At 43.9% G+C, this 14128-nt stretch overlaps 1 protein-coding gene across 1 annotated transcript; it reads left to right on the plus strand.

Annotated features, from left to right (window-relative positions):
- Nucleotides 1-541: 541 nt before the first annotated feature.
- On the plus strand, nucleotides 542-2212 carry RPS26 (ribosomal protein S26). Its single transcript, XM_069079073.1, is given in 5 exon segments — nucleotides 542-897; nucleotides 1192-1369; nucleotides 1508-1626; nucleotides 1628-1638; nucleotides 2114-2212. Coding segments are annotated over 5 exon segments (375 nt in total). The 5' UTR covers nucleotides 542-894; the 3' UTR covers nucleotides 2178-2212.
- Nucleotides 2213-14128: the final 11916 nt, after the last annotated feature.

Consider the following 14128-nt stretch of genomic DNA (forward strand, 5'->3'; position numbering starts at 1 on the left):
TAGTACGCTAGCTACCCAGGGCAATGCAATTAATAGCAGCAGGAACCTGCAGCCGTAATGAAAGCTTACACTGTACTCCATCACCCGTGGGGTGAAATTCCTCCGCTCAGCTGTACCAGACCTAGGGCTAAGAAAACGTGGATCCATGTATCTGGAAGAAAGAGGAAGAGGGGGAGAAGGACCAGGCTGTGAATGGAGAGTTTTCTATCTGATCCCGGCAGGGAGAGGAGGAGCCCCTGAAGTTAATATTGAGGAGGGGAGTCTTTTTTCCGGTGGTGGGAGTGGGATGTGCCTACAGACGTTTCATCTTCCGCCTTTCTGTCCCCATTCTTAAAAGAAAAGGAAGCTGAGACCAGGAGGAAGGATTGCGGGAACAAAAGAGCAGGATGTGAAAGATAAGCCTCCTCGGCTAGCGGGAGCTCGGCCTTGGGGGCCTCCACTGAACTACATCTCCCATCGCACACGTAGGCTTACCTGCGCATTCAAACTACAACTCCCAAAAGGCAGTCCTTCGTGTTGACTTCTACCCGGTGGACTACAACTCCCGGCGTGCCTTGAGACACTACAGCGGACCGGCTACAACTTCCAGCGGGGCTTCTGGGAAGGCTGAAGCCTCGCGGTGCATGTCGGAAAATAATTTTACTTGTATTCTTCCACGCGTAAAGAAAATAGTCCATCGAGGCTCTTTCTTCGAGGCTAAAACAACTCCAGAAACCTCTTTTAACCGAGGAGATGCGCCTCTTAAGGAGTAAGGCCTTTTGTTAAGTGTGTCCTAGGATTGGTTTGTCTCCGAGGAGAAACTTTGTCTGCGCACATGTGTTGGCGCACGGATCTCTGGATATATAAGACGGAAGGCGGTAGGGCCGGATCCTTTTTCGACTCCTGGCCTCCAAGATGGTGAGGAAGCAGCTTAGGTTTGGGGTCTTTGGCGTTTGGGAAGATCTGTTTCAGAGCTGTTGGGGTGGGGTTGGGACCGCGGGCTCGCGAACAAGGGAAGGAGGGACTCCGGGTTTAGACCAGTGAGACGGCACACCGGGCCAGGGAGAGACGATGGGCAGGCCGGGTCCGGGGTGCAGGGAGACGCAGGGCCCGGGGGGCTGGAGCGGGGTCGGGTGGTCGGCAGAGGGATAGGCTGAACGCCCGGGGAGAGCCCCTGGCGGGCCCGAGTGACTCTGCCCCCCGTCGCCCCAGACCAAGAAGAGGAGGAACAACGGGCGCGCCAAGAAGGGCCGCGGCCACGTGCAGCCCATCCGCTGCACCAACTGCGCCCGCTGCGTGCCCAAGGACAAGGCCATCAAGAAGTTCGTCATCCGCAACATCGTGGAGGCCGCCGCCGTGAGGGACATCTCCGAGGCCAGCGTCTTCGACTGTAAGTGCCGACCGCCCCGAGGCCCTTAGGTTACTGACCCGCCCCCCGTCCGGCAGCGGGGCCGGGCCTGGGGATTTGTGTCCACTTCGGGGTGAGCACGCCGCCCAGGGACAGTGCTAATGCTCGTTCCTCCACCAGCCTATGTGCTGCCCAAGCTGTACGTGAAACTGCATTACTGTGTGAGCTGCGCGATCCACAGCAAGGTAGTGAGGAACCGCTCCCGGGAGGCCCGCAAGGATCGGACGCCCCCGCCCCGCTTCAGACCCGCAGTAAGTCTCAAAAGGAGGAGGGGGACAGGTGGTAGAGTCTACTAGGATCGCTTGGGGTGGAGATGTTCTAGCAAGAAAAGGTCCCTGCTCAGGGAGAGGTTATTCTAAAGAGGGAATTAAAAAAATGAAAATGAATTTTGAGGGATCTTAAAAGATAAATGGGGTATGGTTGGAACTAGACTGTGCCTCCAGAAAATACTACATCGAGTTGGGTACTATTTATTCATTGTAGAGTTGTCCAATATCATTGGATTTGTAGTTTTATTCTGATTATAGACATCTCTACAATGCTTAATAGTCCCTAATACAATTATACAAGCAGTACGTACTTTAAGTAAATTTTTCCCCCAGTGATATTTATGAAAGGATGCTAGACAAAGAAAGATATTTGAACTATTTCTGCTTTCCATAGGGGGGAAATGCTTGGAATGACATTGTTCCCATGTTGCTCACAAACTATCTCATTCTTTTATAGGGTGCTGCCCCCAGACCCCCTCCAAAGCCCATGTAAAGAGCTATCTGTCCATCAACATTCCTGAACCGAATAGAGGAAAATAAAATGGTTGGTCTATCTTATACTGTGCCTGGTGTGTCTGTGGGTTAGGGGAATGTAAGTCTACCTTTTGACTTGAAAAAGAAACTTGGTTATAAACATTGGTTTCCTTGGTATAGTCTGCTCAAAAACAGACAATTTTCTAAAGAATGTAGGTAGAAAAAAATAACAGGTGAGTAACAAACTTGATGAAAAGTTTATGGTTTATCCTTGGGTATCTGGGGGATTTTCTGAAGTATTAAGTACTGACTCCCTTTAGTCCTGAGGTACCACATATCTTAGCTTTGTCTTCTGAACTGAGCTAGATTCTTATGTTTTAATAGTGATGAAGGTTTTAGTGCCTGAGTTATCTTGGGCTTGTGATTATTTGACCAGAAACCCTTATGTGGGCATCTTGAAAGTTGTTGAGGAGCTGGGAGGTAAAATACATGGGGGGGAGAGTGGGTTAGTGATCCTGGAGCCAATGATACTGAACACCTTTAAAAACTGGGTCTTGGAAGGCTAAGGTTGGGGGGACCTGGTAGATAAAATCATCCAGGTTACTTAGTATTAGGTGATCCCTGAATGCTTTTTTGTCTCCTTTTGCCTTTCTGTAGCCATACTGACAAAAGGATATGTTTTGGTGGCAGGTGTTATTTTAAAGGATCATAAACTTAAAATATAACATGAGAGCTCTACAGCATACAAAAGTTCTTTACAATTTAATTGATTTCATGATAACTTGCAATGTAATCTAGACTGCTCAGTTTTTATGAATTCTAGTTATAAAGCTTAGCTTGTGATTGAAGTTGGCTCCCTAGTGATTTATATCTGGACCTCAAGCAGTCTTGACCAGCTATGATGCTAAGGTGGGTGGCTCAAGATTTACAAATAGCAAAGAAATACAATCCAGATAGAATTTAAAATATGTAAGACTTAAATTCTCAAATAAAATAACTGAAAGGCATTAATGAGGAGCACAGTCATTGGGTATCAGAAGAGACCTCATTGTAGAAAGCTGCTCTCAAACTGAAAAAAACCTTGTTGGAGGAGGTGGAATGTGGACTTAACAACAAGGTCTGTAGAGCAGGGCTTTTTTTAAGTGCCAAAGGACAACTGGAATTTGAGTAGGGGACTGATATGCCCATTGAGACAGCTGTTTGAGGGACTCATTGGGATACGGAGATATGTAGGAGGCAAGAGATGAGGGACAGAACCTAAGGTGTGAGCTACAAAGAGGTGAAAATGCTGATGAGGTAATGTGTGGTGAGTTCTGTGATTGCAAACCTGGGAAGCCCGAAAGGATATCCGGATTAGAGGATAAGAGAATGAGGTAATAATATACGGGTCGATTTTGAGGTCTTTAGGGAATCCATTCTAGATGGTGCAGAACCGTGCTCAGGAGGCTAGCCCTGGAAGTCATCCACGTGATTAAACACAGCTAGCTGAGCGTGTGCATGTGCAAGTAGGAGGGGTTGTAGTCTGTTCTGTAATGGAGCAGCTAAGTAGGAATGACAAGAGAACAGTGGCCTACTACCTAGAAGTTGAGAACAAGCTTGAGGGTTGACAAAGGTTATCAGATTTGTCAGTCAGGACATTGTGGCTTTGGAAATGGCAGTCTGAGTCTAATAGTTCAACTGCCAATTAGTACAGTAAGGGGGTAAAGAAGTGAAGGAAATGAGTGTACCAATGAAATCAGGTTCATTTCCTCTATTTCTTATCCCAGAAAGGGGAGATTTAAGACAGTAGCTTTCAAGGATGGTAGATGGGATCTGGTGAGTTGTATAAGGTTGGGGGGAGAGTTGAGAGTCTAGCCATTGAGGAAAGGACAGGAACTAGGGAAAGGGGGTGATAGTGGGTTCAATCTGCTGGAATGGTATATGTAAAGGGATTCTTAACAGGGACAGTTGTCTTGTCAGGGCTATTCCAGGCCCTCAAGAGGCAACTGCAGTGGGGAATGGAGCATGGGGAGATGTCACAGGGTTATGAACAATAGAGAGCTCATAACCTCTTTTCTCTTGTCACACAGTTTAAGGCCAAATAAATAGGAAGTTTAGCTGGTCAACTACTGGGAAGAGGAAGGAAAATGAAATCAGGATGGATGATAACCTGGCAGAGTATATTAAATAGAAGGATTGGAGGTCATGGTAATGGTGAACTTCATAAGCTGACTAATATATAATGTGAAAGTATTTACAGATCCTATACTTGACTGTATGCCACCATGGGGGGGAGGGGAGGGGAACAAAATGTGAAACTCAAGGAATTGCAGAATTGAATCCTGTAAACTAAAAGGAAACTAATAAAAAAAAATAAAAGTGGAAAAAGAAGACATGGTAATGGGGAAGAAAGTTTAAGAGTTAAGACATAAGTAAAGATGAAATTATATGTTACAATAATGGGATACAGGAGTTTTGAAACTAGAAGTGAAAAAAAGAAAAAAACTGGGGTGGCTAGGTGGCACAGTGAATAGAGCACCAGCCCTGGAATCAGGAGGACCTGAGTTCAAATTTGGCTTCAGACACTTAACACTAGCTGTGTGACCTTGGGCAAGTCACCTAACCCCAATTGCCCTCAAAAAAGCAAACAAAAAGAAATGAAACTAGAAGTGAATTTATTTGTGAGTGATGGCGAGAACTAGGGTATACCCAGTGATTGAATAACAGCTGTATTAATATGAAATATTAATGGTACTATAAGGATATGAGGAAACCTAGACAGATCGTAAGTAGAATGAGAATAGTACGTTCGGAGAGAGGCTGTATCTATCAGGACACAAACATTTTATTATGCTTAAGTGATGTCATATTCTGTCATGGCCACTAAAAGGAGCTCTCTGTCCTTGCCCGGTTGCTCCTAGAAAGTATCAAAGTATCAGTGGTTTCCTTGGGAGACCTCTAGGTATGCAGAAGTAGGATGTGAATGGGGGCAGTGGGCAGAGGTGCTCGAAGAAAGGGATCTGTTGCTTACTGCTGCCTCCTTAGAATTAAAATTGACTTCTTGCCCCACTGCTACAGAAACTATCTTTGAAGTCACTAATGCGCTTTTCTCTGTTCATCTGCGACCGTTAGGTGATATGGTGCTAATATGAGGCAGCTAGGTTTACATTTGGCCTCAGAAATTTCACATGAACCTCTGTCTTTTCTCCACTGTAATATTAATGTAAAATGGGAGTAATAAGAACATCTACATCCTAGGATTGTGGAAATCAAAAGCCTTGCAGATAGTAAGCACTTAATGCCTGTTCCCCAGACCCCTTAATTCACTACTTCCCATTGAGTACTTTGTTCTTTGGCTCCATAATCTCATTTGATTCTCTGCTCAGACCCTCATCATACTGAGGTGGGTGTACTTAGCCTTTTTCTCTCTTTAGCACTCTCCTGGTAATCACATCAATTGCCAATTGTCATCCCACAACACAGTTATCCACATTTCTTTCCTGAATGAAATACTTTGGGATTCCTGATCTGACTTATCCAAGGGCCCCAGGAAGTCTGTTCTTATCTCTGATAGGAGGGTGAGGCTGAGAATTCTCAAACCTCTCTTTAAGGAAAACTCAATCTGGCTGTACTACTTTGGGAATTCTCAATGGATTCCTTCCCTATGTCATTCATCCCCCCCCCCCCCACCGCCCCTTCTCTTCGGCTCTCCTGTTCATCTTCCTTTGTTGTGTGCCCTTCTATTAGATTGTAAACCCTTTGAAAGCAGGGACTGTCTTTGTATCCTTAGTGTTTAGCACAGTGCCTGGCGCTGGTGATCAGCATGCAAGTACATACAGCCAGCCTCTTCTGGAACTCTTCCCCTCCCCACAAACTCTGGATATTTTTCCTGCCTAGCATTCCAAAGGCACTTGGGAAGTGTTTATTGATGAGTTAGTTTCCTTTTTTCCTCCCACAGACACAGGGTGCCTAGTTCAGGAATTGCTACTTTCCACAGCAAGTTTTTATTTGTACCCTTTATGTTCACACTTGGACTATCTTTGCTTCTGACCATCACTACTTCTTAACCTGGAATATGGTACATTAATAGTGTAATTGGTCTCCTAGCCTTCAGTCTTTTCAATACCTTTTTTTTTCACCAATCAGCAAAAAATCCTTTTCCCATTCTTCACAATGAGAATGAAAATCAACATTTATTAAGTGTGCATACTATATATGCTAGGTACTGTGCCCTACCTCCCCAAAACCACCTTTTACAAACAACAGATTTGTGCACATCCAAAAGAAATATAATAGGTACATGTGTATATAATACCTGTAACGTGGTCTCATTACTAGTCTGTCACTGGTATCAGGAAGTAATAACCCCCCCCCCTTTTTTTTAAGCAACTGGGTTTAAGTAACTTGCTCAAGGCTACACGGCCAGTTATTTCTTGGTCGGTGCTAAAGTGTCTGAGCCCGGATTCGATCCCAGGTTATCCTGACTCTGGGGCCGGTGCTCTTACTCAAGCTGTGCTACCTGGCCGCCCTGTAAATACCCCTTTTCATTATTGATCTGGAATTGTGATTGGCCATTGTATTCATCAGAATTTTTGAGTCTATCAAAGACTTGTCTTCAACAATATTATCTCGGGGCAGCTAGGTAGCACAGCGAGTAAGAGCACCAGCTCCAGTGTCGGGATGACCTGGGGATCGAATCCCAGGCTCAGACACTTAGCACCCACCCAGAAACACCTGGCCGTGTAACCTTGAGCAAGTTACTTAACCCCAATTGCTTTAAAATAAAAAAATATATATATATTATCTTATAAATTGTTTTCCCAGTTCTCTTCACTGCATGCATTCATACAAGTCTCGGTTTCTTTGAAACCATTCCATTTCTTAGAGCACTTCGATGTATTCCATCATACTTATGGGCCATAACTTATTTAGCCATTTTCCAATTTATATGCACTTAACTTGGATTCGTATTCTTTACCATTTAAAAGCTACAATTTTTTTTTTCAATATCCTGATGGGATTTGTTTTGTTTAGAACTTAATCCCTAAGAGGCAGTTTAGATGGCTCAGCTGATAGAACATTGGTCCTGGAGTCAGGTAGACCTGAGTTCAAAACTAGCCTTAGATACTAGCTGTGTGACCCTGGGTAGGTCACTTTAACCTTTGTTTACCTTAATCCACTGGAGAAGGAAATTGCAAACTACTCCAGTATCTTTGCCAAGAAAACTTCCTGGACAGTATTGGTATGCTATGGTCCAGGGGGTCATGAGGATTCAGATAGGACTGAACAGCAATTCATCCTTCTCTTCCATTTCTTGAGTGAAATGTATGTCTGTATCCAGAAATGTATGTATATTCTTCCCTCCTTTATCCAGTTCTGATTAGGGTGAAAGTGTCAGCTGCGCCCTCCCCCACCCCCCCAACTCCCTCCTTGTTTGTGATACTTTTATTTGGGCACCTTGATTGTGTAACACAATTGTCCCTAACTTTCCTTTCCCTTGCTAATGTGTTCTCTCTCTTTTTGCTTTTTGGAGGGGGGAAGGCAGGGCAGTTGGGGTTAAGTGACTTCCCCAAGGTCATACGGGTAGTAAGGTGTTGAGTGTCTGAGGCTGAATTTGAACTCAGGCCTTTCTGACTCCAGGGCTGGTGCTCTATTCACTGCGCCACCTAGCTGCCCCTCTCTCTTTTATTTTTTAAAAAAGATCATTAAGACAATGGAGCCGTTCTCAGGCCTTCCATCTAATTAGATTCTCTGATCCCTGATGTTGGTGGGATTCAGAAAAGATCTGCATCATCTCACTATTTTAGAATGTAAATAATTTATCCTTGTTTAGTCCCTTATGATTATGTTTGCCTTTTTATGTTTCTCTTCTACATTTAGATGTATAAGTTTCTGTGCAGCCTTGGTTTTTAAATTAAAAATACTTGGAAGTCCTATTTCATTAAAGGTTACTTTTTCCCCCTCTAGGATTATACTCTTTTTTGCTGGATAATTTATTCTTGGCTGTAATTTTGTGTGTGCGTGTGTGCGTGTCTGTGTGTGTGTGTGTCTGTGTGTGTGTGTGTGTCCCCTTTGAACTTCTAGATTTTGGGCTTTCATGGTTCTAGTGGTTTTCTTTTTGGTGTTTCAGGAAGTAAATGGTAGATTCTTTCTGTTTCTACTTTGTCCTCTGGTTCTGGGAGATATGGGCAGTTTGTGATTTCTTGAAATAGGTTCTAGATCATGACATTCAGTCCCATGATTCTTCCCCCCCCCCCCCCCCATCTATTTTCCTGGTTGTTTTTCTGTTTCCAGTTTTTGTTAGGAGATCCTTTATATTTTCTTTCAGTTTTTTTTTTTTCAGTCTTTTGACTGTTTTAAGGTTTCTTCTTGCCTTGTGGAGTCATTGGATTCTTTTCTTATTCATTCTAATTTTCAGGGGACTTTGTTGCTTGGGCAAGGTTATCTGCCTCTTGTGCCAAGTTGTTTTATTTCCTTTCCCATTCTTGATCCTGTAGTACTCATTTCTTTTCAAGCGTTCTCATTCAATTTATAAAAATACTTATTCTTTTTTAGTATGTTGCTTCATCTCTTCTAGGAATTCTAACTAAGTTTGTGTCCAGGCTGCATTTATCTGAGGTTTTTGTTTGTAGATGTTTTGGAGTCATTCTTTTCTTTGTGTCTCTAGTGTCTTTGTCACCATAATAAGTGAGATGCTTTTTGTTTGCTAATTCCAACCTGCTTCCTGTCTTTGGACTTAGTGTTAGGGCCAAATTCTGTACACTTGTGGAAGAAACATCTGGCCCGGTCTTGTTGCTGTTTTCTTGGGGTATCGATTCTTGGGCTCTCTGGGAAAGCTCAAACTGGGAACTTGCAAGCTTTTAGTACTCCCCAAGTGATCTCATACATGGCAGTCTGATTTCAGGGGGGCCCACCCAACTCGCTCAGTTTGAGCTCTGCAAGGACCTGACCCGTGACCCAGGTTTGAGTCTGAGCAGCCATAGAGTGCTGCTTGGCCTCAGCCCCTTTGTAGGTAACTAGGAATCTCTACTGATTCAGAGTGACACAACTGTGAGCTTTCCCTTAGGTCTGGGATTCCTGTAATGCTTATTCCTCTGCAGACTTCAGACTGGGGTAGAAGCTGTAAGTGAGACCCTGCTGTACTCTTGGGGTCTGAGCCACATTGCTGCTACTTGCTTCTAAACTTGTTCTTCTTTTGGAGAGAACTACCTAGGGCCTGCAACTGCTTCTTCTCCCCAGGACATCAACCCTGGGCACAGGTCTCCTCTGCAGCCCACACTAGATCTATGTAGTGAGCCACAGAGTTGCCACTTAGTCCCTATTGCTTACTTCTTCTCTTGCCCTGTGCTCGAGTACTCTTGTGGTGCATTCCTAGCCAGACATTCCTGGGTGTTCACAGACGATAGGGATCTTGGTGGAAAAATTATTCGCAGTGACTTTTTCCTCTGACTTGTCTGAGTATTCAGTCAGTTTTCTAGCTCTGGAGGAGTTTGGGGTGGGAGAATTTGCTGCACCTAGTCCTACTGCCCGCTGTCTAGGCTTCTCCCTTCTCAGTATAGTTTCACGCTTGTCAGAATAGTCAACATCTTGCTAAAGCTCTGTCACACTCTATGTGAGTCTGGCTGTGACGCTCTTGCTCAAAAGCCCCTTTGCCCTCACTTAGCCTGACAGTCAAGCCCAAGCGATATTGGCTACAACCTACTCTCAGACTGCCCTCCTAGCACTTTTCCCAGATCTAACTTCATCTCTTTTTCACCTATTTAGAATCTCCAGGCTCCAGGTTAGCTTCTGTCTCTCATGAAACTTTCCCTATCCCACTAGCTGTAATTTTCAAATTTTTCCAGAGCATTTGTTGTGGATCTTGGTTACTTCCAATAACATTCAGCCTTGTATTTTACTTATCTTTGTATATGCCATATCTTCATCTTTGTATCTCTCAAGATATATAGCACAGTGCCTTGTATATCATGTAACCATATGTGGAATTAATGACTAGATTTTCAGGTAACTAGAAGTTAGAGGCAGGGTATACAATAAAACAAGCATTTGTTAAGTTCCCATAATGTGCCAGACAGTGTATATACCCTGGGAATACGCAAACAAAATGAAATCATCTCTGTTTTCAGGTGGGGAGACAACATGTATATATATAAGTACATTCGAAATAAATATATGCAAATTAGATACAAAATACAATGTAGTTATGGAACAAGAGACCTAGTTGGGTGATCATGTTCATAGAATGTTTTTGTCCATTCAGCTATCCATCTGTCTGCTGATCCCTTCCCCATTGCTGTGATCTCTGCCATTTAAGGTCACTTTCCTCTGTCAGTGCTCGCACCCCCCCCCCATTTACATTTCACACTGGATCAGCCCCTTTCTGGAAGTGCCTTACTGTTTGCCTCCAGGATGCCTCATTTCCTTTTTTTTTTAACCCTGAAACCTAGACTATTAGCTGAATGACTCTTCACTTTTTTCATCAGTAGTATTCCTCTCTGCTGTGTTGGAAACTTTAATGTCATTATCCTCCTTACTCTTCATATTCAGTGAACTGGTAAGACTGACAATTTCTACCTTAGTAATCTTTAGATTGTGTTCTCATCATTCTTGCTGCCTAGTCCCCTAGTACCAAATTTAATTAAGCCCTCCTTGAACTAGCTTCTGAGGTCTTCCCACAGCATGTAAGAAATAGAGCTCAGTACTTGGTGTAGGGGAGACCTGGGTTCAGATCTTTCCTCAGACACTTAGTAGCTCTATGACACTGGACAAGTAACCTAAACTCTCAGGATCAGTTTCCTCTACATAGGCTGGACCAGAGGGCTTGCTTTTAAAGGGAAAGGTGGTCAGAGGGAGTGGGGGTAAATCCCAAGGATAATCACTGAAAGTTTGGGTTCAGCTCATGTCTAGGGCGTCTTCAAAAAGGAGGGAAGAGGAAGGTACTAAAGAAGTCATTTCTTGAAGTGATATTCCTGCCACACATTGTAGTACAGATGTGCTAAATATACCTGCAAATCAGGTGTGGTACAGCTATTTTCTCTGGACAAAAGAAATGCTTAACACTAAAGACAGGCTCACATTGAGCAAAGACTTGACTGCAAAAACTTAGTGTTAAGCTCTTCTAGAGGTTGATGCTTAGAACCATTCACACATGAAGCATTTTGCTAGTGAGGTGGACTAGTCACTGAGGGCAAACCATAGAATTAGGAACCCCCTTGTATCAGTGGTCTTCTCTAAGACAGTGGTCTCAAACTCAATTAAAATTGTGGCCTGCATATTAACAGGAATACCAAAAATTCACATTATATTGCATTTTTATTTACGTTAAACATTTCCCAATTACATCTTGACATCTGTTCTGAGTACTGTAATGTCTATTTAAGGGACATCTCCAGTTGTTAGCAGAGGGACTTGGGAACTTCCAAATTTCTGAGATAGTGACTTCAAAAAAAGAGTCTGTCTCAGTGTAATTCTTGAGGAAAGAAACAAAACAAAGGAGGCAGCCAGAGGCCCAGGCTTCAACTTGCCCAGGTGAGCCCCTCTCCTAACTGCCACATGAGAGCAAAAGGCATTCAGAGAGAGCTACTAGGAAAGGGCTCTTTCCTAGGTAGATAGATGGGTGAAGTACTAAACATCCATTCTTTTTTTTTTGCTTTTTGGAGGACAGTTGGGGTTAAGTGATTTGCCCAAGGTCCCACGGCTAGTTTTTGTGTTAAGTGTCTGTGGTCAGATTTGAACTCAGGTCCTCCTGACTCCAGGGCCAGTGCTCTATTCACTTCCACACCTAGCCTCCCCCTAAACACCCATTCTGTGACAGGTTTTATGCTAAATTCTTTTGGTACAAATACAAACGACAGTTTCTGTCACAAGGGAGCTTACATTCTAAAGGGGGATGACAGCACAAAAGGAGAATTGAGAAAAATTGTGTGGGTGTGTATATGTTGGGAGTGAGGAGCCATTTGTTGAGGAAATGTCAAGGAAGCCTGATTTGAGGCAAGATAATGAAATTTCACCTAGAGGTGAACAAAGAAGTTAAATGACCCAGGTCACGACTAGGCTGAATTTGAACTCAAGTCTTTCTGGCTCTAGGCCTCTATCTGGCAGGGGCTTCTGGAAAAGTTGGAAGAGTTGATCAGTTACAAGAAAGCTATCTGTTCCCCCCCAAACTCTATGAGGGCTGGGAAGCCCAGTGCTCAGTGCATAGCCTTAAGAATACATGTAGGTATTTAATGAATGGGAAATTGAATTGTTGAATTTAGTCTGCTAGGAATAAGGGCACCAACACCATTTCCCCCCACCCCTCCACAGAGATATCTGGGGACAGGAGAGTTAAACCTCACCAAGTTGTTCACAAGGACTGGGTACATGGTCTTCTGACCTTACTGTAGACCCCAGAAGATTGTTTATTGACCACCCAGGTCTCCTTCCCCAACCCTGTGATTAGCTTATTGGCAGGCCCCGCCAAATGAGAGACAAGAAACTGCTCATTTGGCTGGAGTTGGGAGTCTGTCTGGGACCTGTAGGGAAATCTTGGGAATAATAATAACTGATATTTAGTCCTTTAAAGTTGGCAAAGCAATTTATATGCATTATCTCATTTCAGCCTCACCATTACCCTGAGAGATGGGTACTAAAGGTATCATTATCTCCATTTTACAGGAGAGGAAATTGAAGTTTAGAGAAATCAAGTGATTGGCCCATGGTCTTTTAGCTACTAAATGTGAGTCAGAGGCCAGGTCTTTCTGATGCTGAGAACACCATTCTCCACTGCTTTACAATCTAAAGCTTTGCCAATGACCCTGTACTGAGGGGGAAGAAACAACAATGAATGATCTGCCCTCAGTCATGCTGTACACATCACTTTGTTCTGGGAGTTTATCCATGTTCTGGGGAGGATGTTTTATTCTGGGGCCTTGGGGGAGGAGGGGAAAGGGGGAAAGGAGGATATCTAAAAACATTAATTATGTGCCAAGCATTACACTAAGCCCCAGGGATACAATAAGAGGTAAAAGACAGTCCCTGCCCTCTGGTAGCTTACAGTCAAACGTGTACAAACAGGTTATATACAGGATAATTGACAAAGAAAAAGTACAAGATGAAGAGGGTTTCTTCCTGTGGAAGATGGACTTGTAGAAAGTCTTGTAGGCTTGTGAAAGTCCTTGTGACTTGTAGAAAGTCAGTAGGTAGAGGTGAGGGAGAGCATTCCAGGCACGGGGAACAGCTAGAGAAAATGCCGAACACAAAAGAGAATGGTCTTGTTTGTGGAATAGCCAGGAGGTCAGTGTCCCTGGAATGAAAAGTATGTGGTAGGGAGTAAGGAGACAGGAAGGCTAGGAAGGTGGGTAGGTTATGAAGAGGTTTTGTATTTGATCCAGGAAGTCACCGGAGTTCATTGAGTAGAGGTAGACGGTCAGAGCTTCAATTTAGGGTGGGCTGGAGCAGGGAGCAGAGCCACCAGCAGGCTATTGAAATAGTCCAGGTGTGAGGTGATAAGGACCTGTACTAGAGTGGAGGCAGTGTTAGAAGGGGGCAAGAGATACTACAAAAATAAAGTGGACAGGCCTTGGCAGCAGATTGGATATGAGGGGGTGAGAGATAGTGAGCAATCCAGCGTGGCACCTAGGTTGAAAGACTGAGAGGATGGTGTTGGCCTTGCCCATAATAGAGGAGGGTGGGGAAGGGTTGGAGGAAAGATAAACTCTATTTTAGATGTGTTGAGTTTAAGATGTCTCCTGGAAATCCAGTTTGAAATGTCTGAAAGGCAGCTGGAAATCAGTGGAGAGGTTAGAACAGGATAGGTAGATTTGGAAATTGTCAGCATGGAGATGATAATTAAACCCGTGAGAGCTAATTGTGTGATTACTAAGTGAAATATTACAGGGGGAGAAGAAAAGAGGGCCCAAGAAAGAACCCTGAGGGACATAGTTAGAGGGCGTGATATGGAAGAGAATCCAGCAAAAGAGACAGATAGGGAACGGTCAGGTAAGAGGAGAGCTAGGAAAGTGCGATGTCCCAAAAAAAC

Source organism: Petaurus breviceps, unplaced genomic scaffold (genome assembly GCF_028583685.1).
Source record: "Petaurus breviceps papuanus isolate PSGF00001 unplaced genomic scaffold, PetGlider_PUasm1.0 154, whole genome shotgun sequence".
NCBI classification, from domain to species: domain Eukaryota; kingdom Metazoa; phylum Chordata; class Mammalia; order Diprotodontia; family Petauridae; genus Petaurus; species Petaurus breviceps.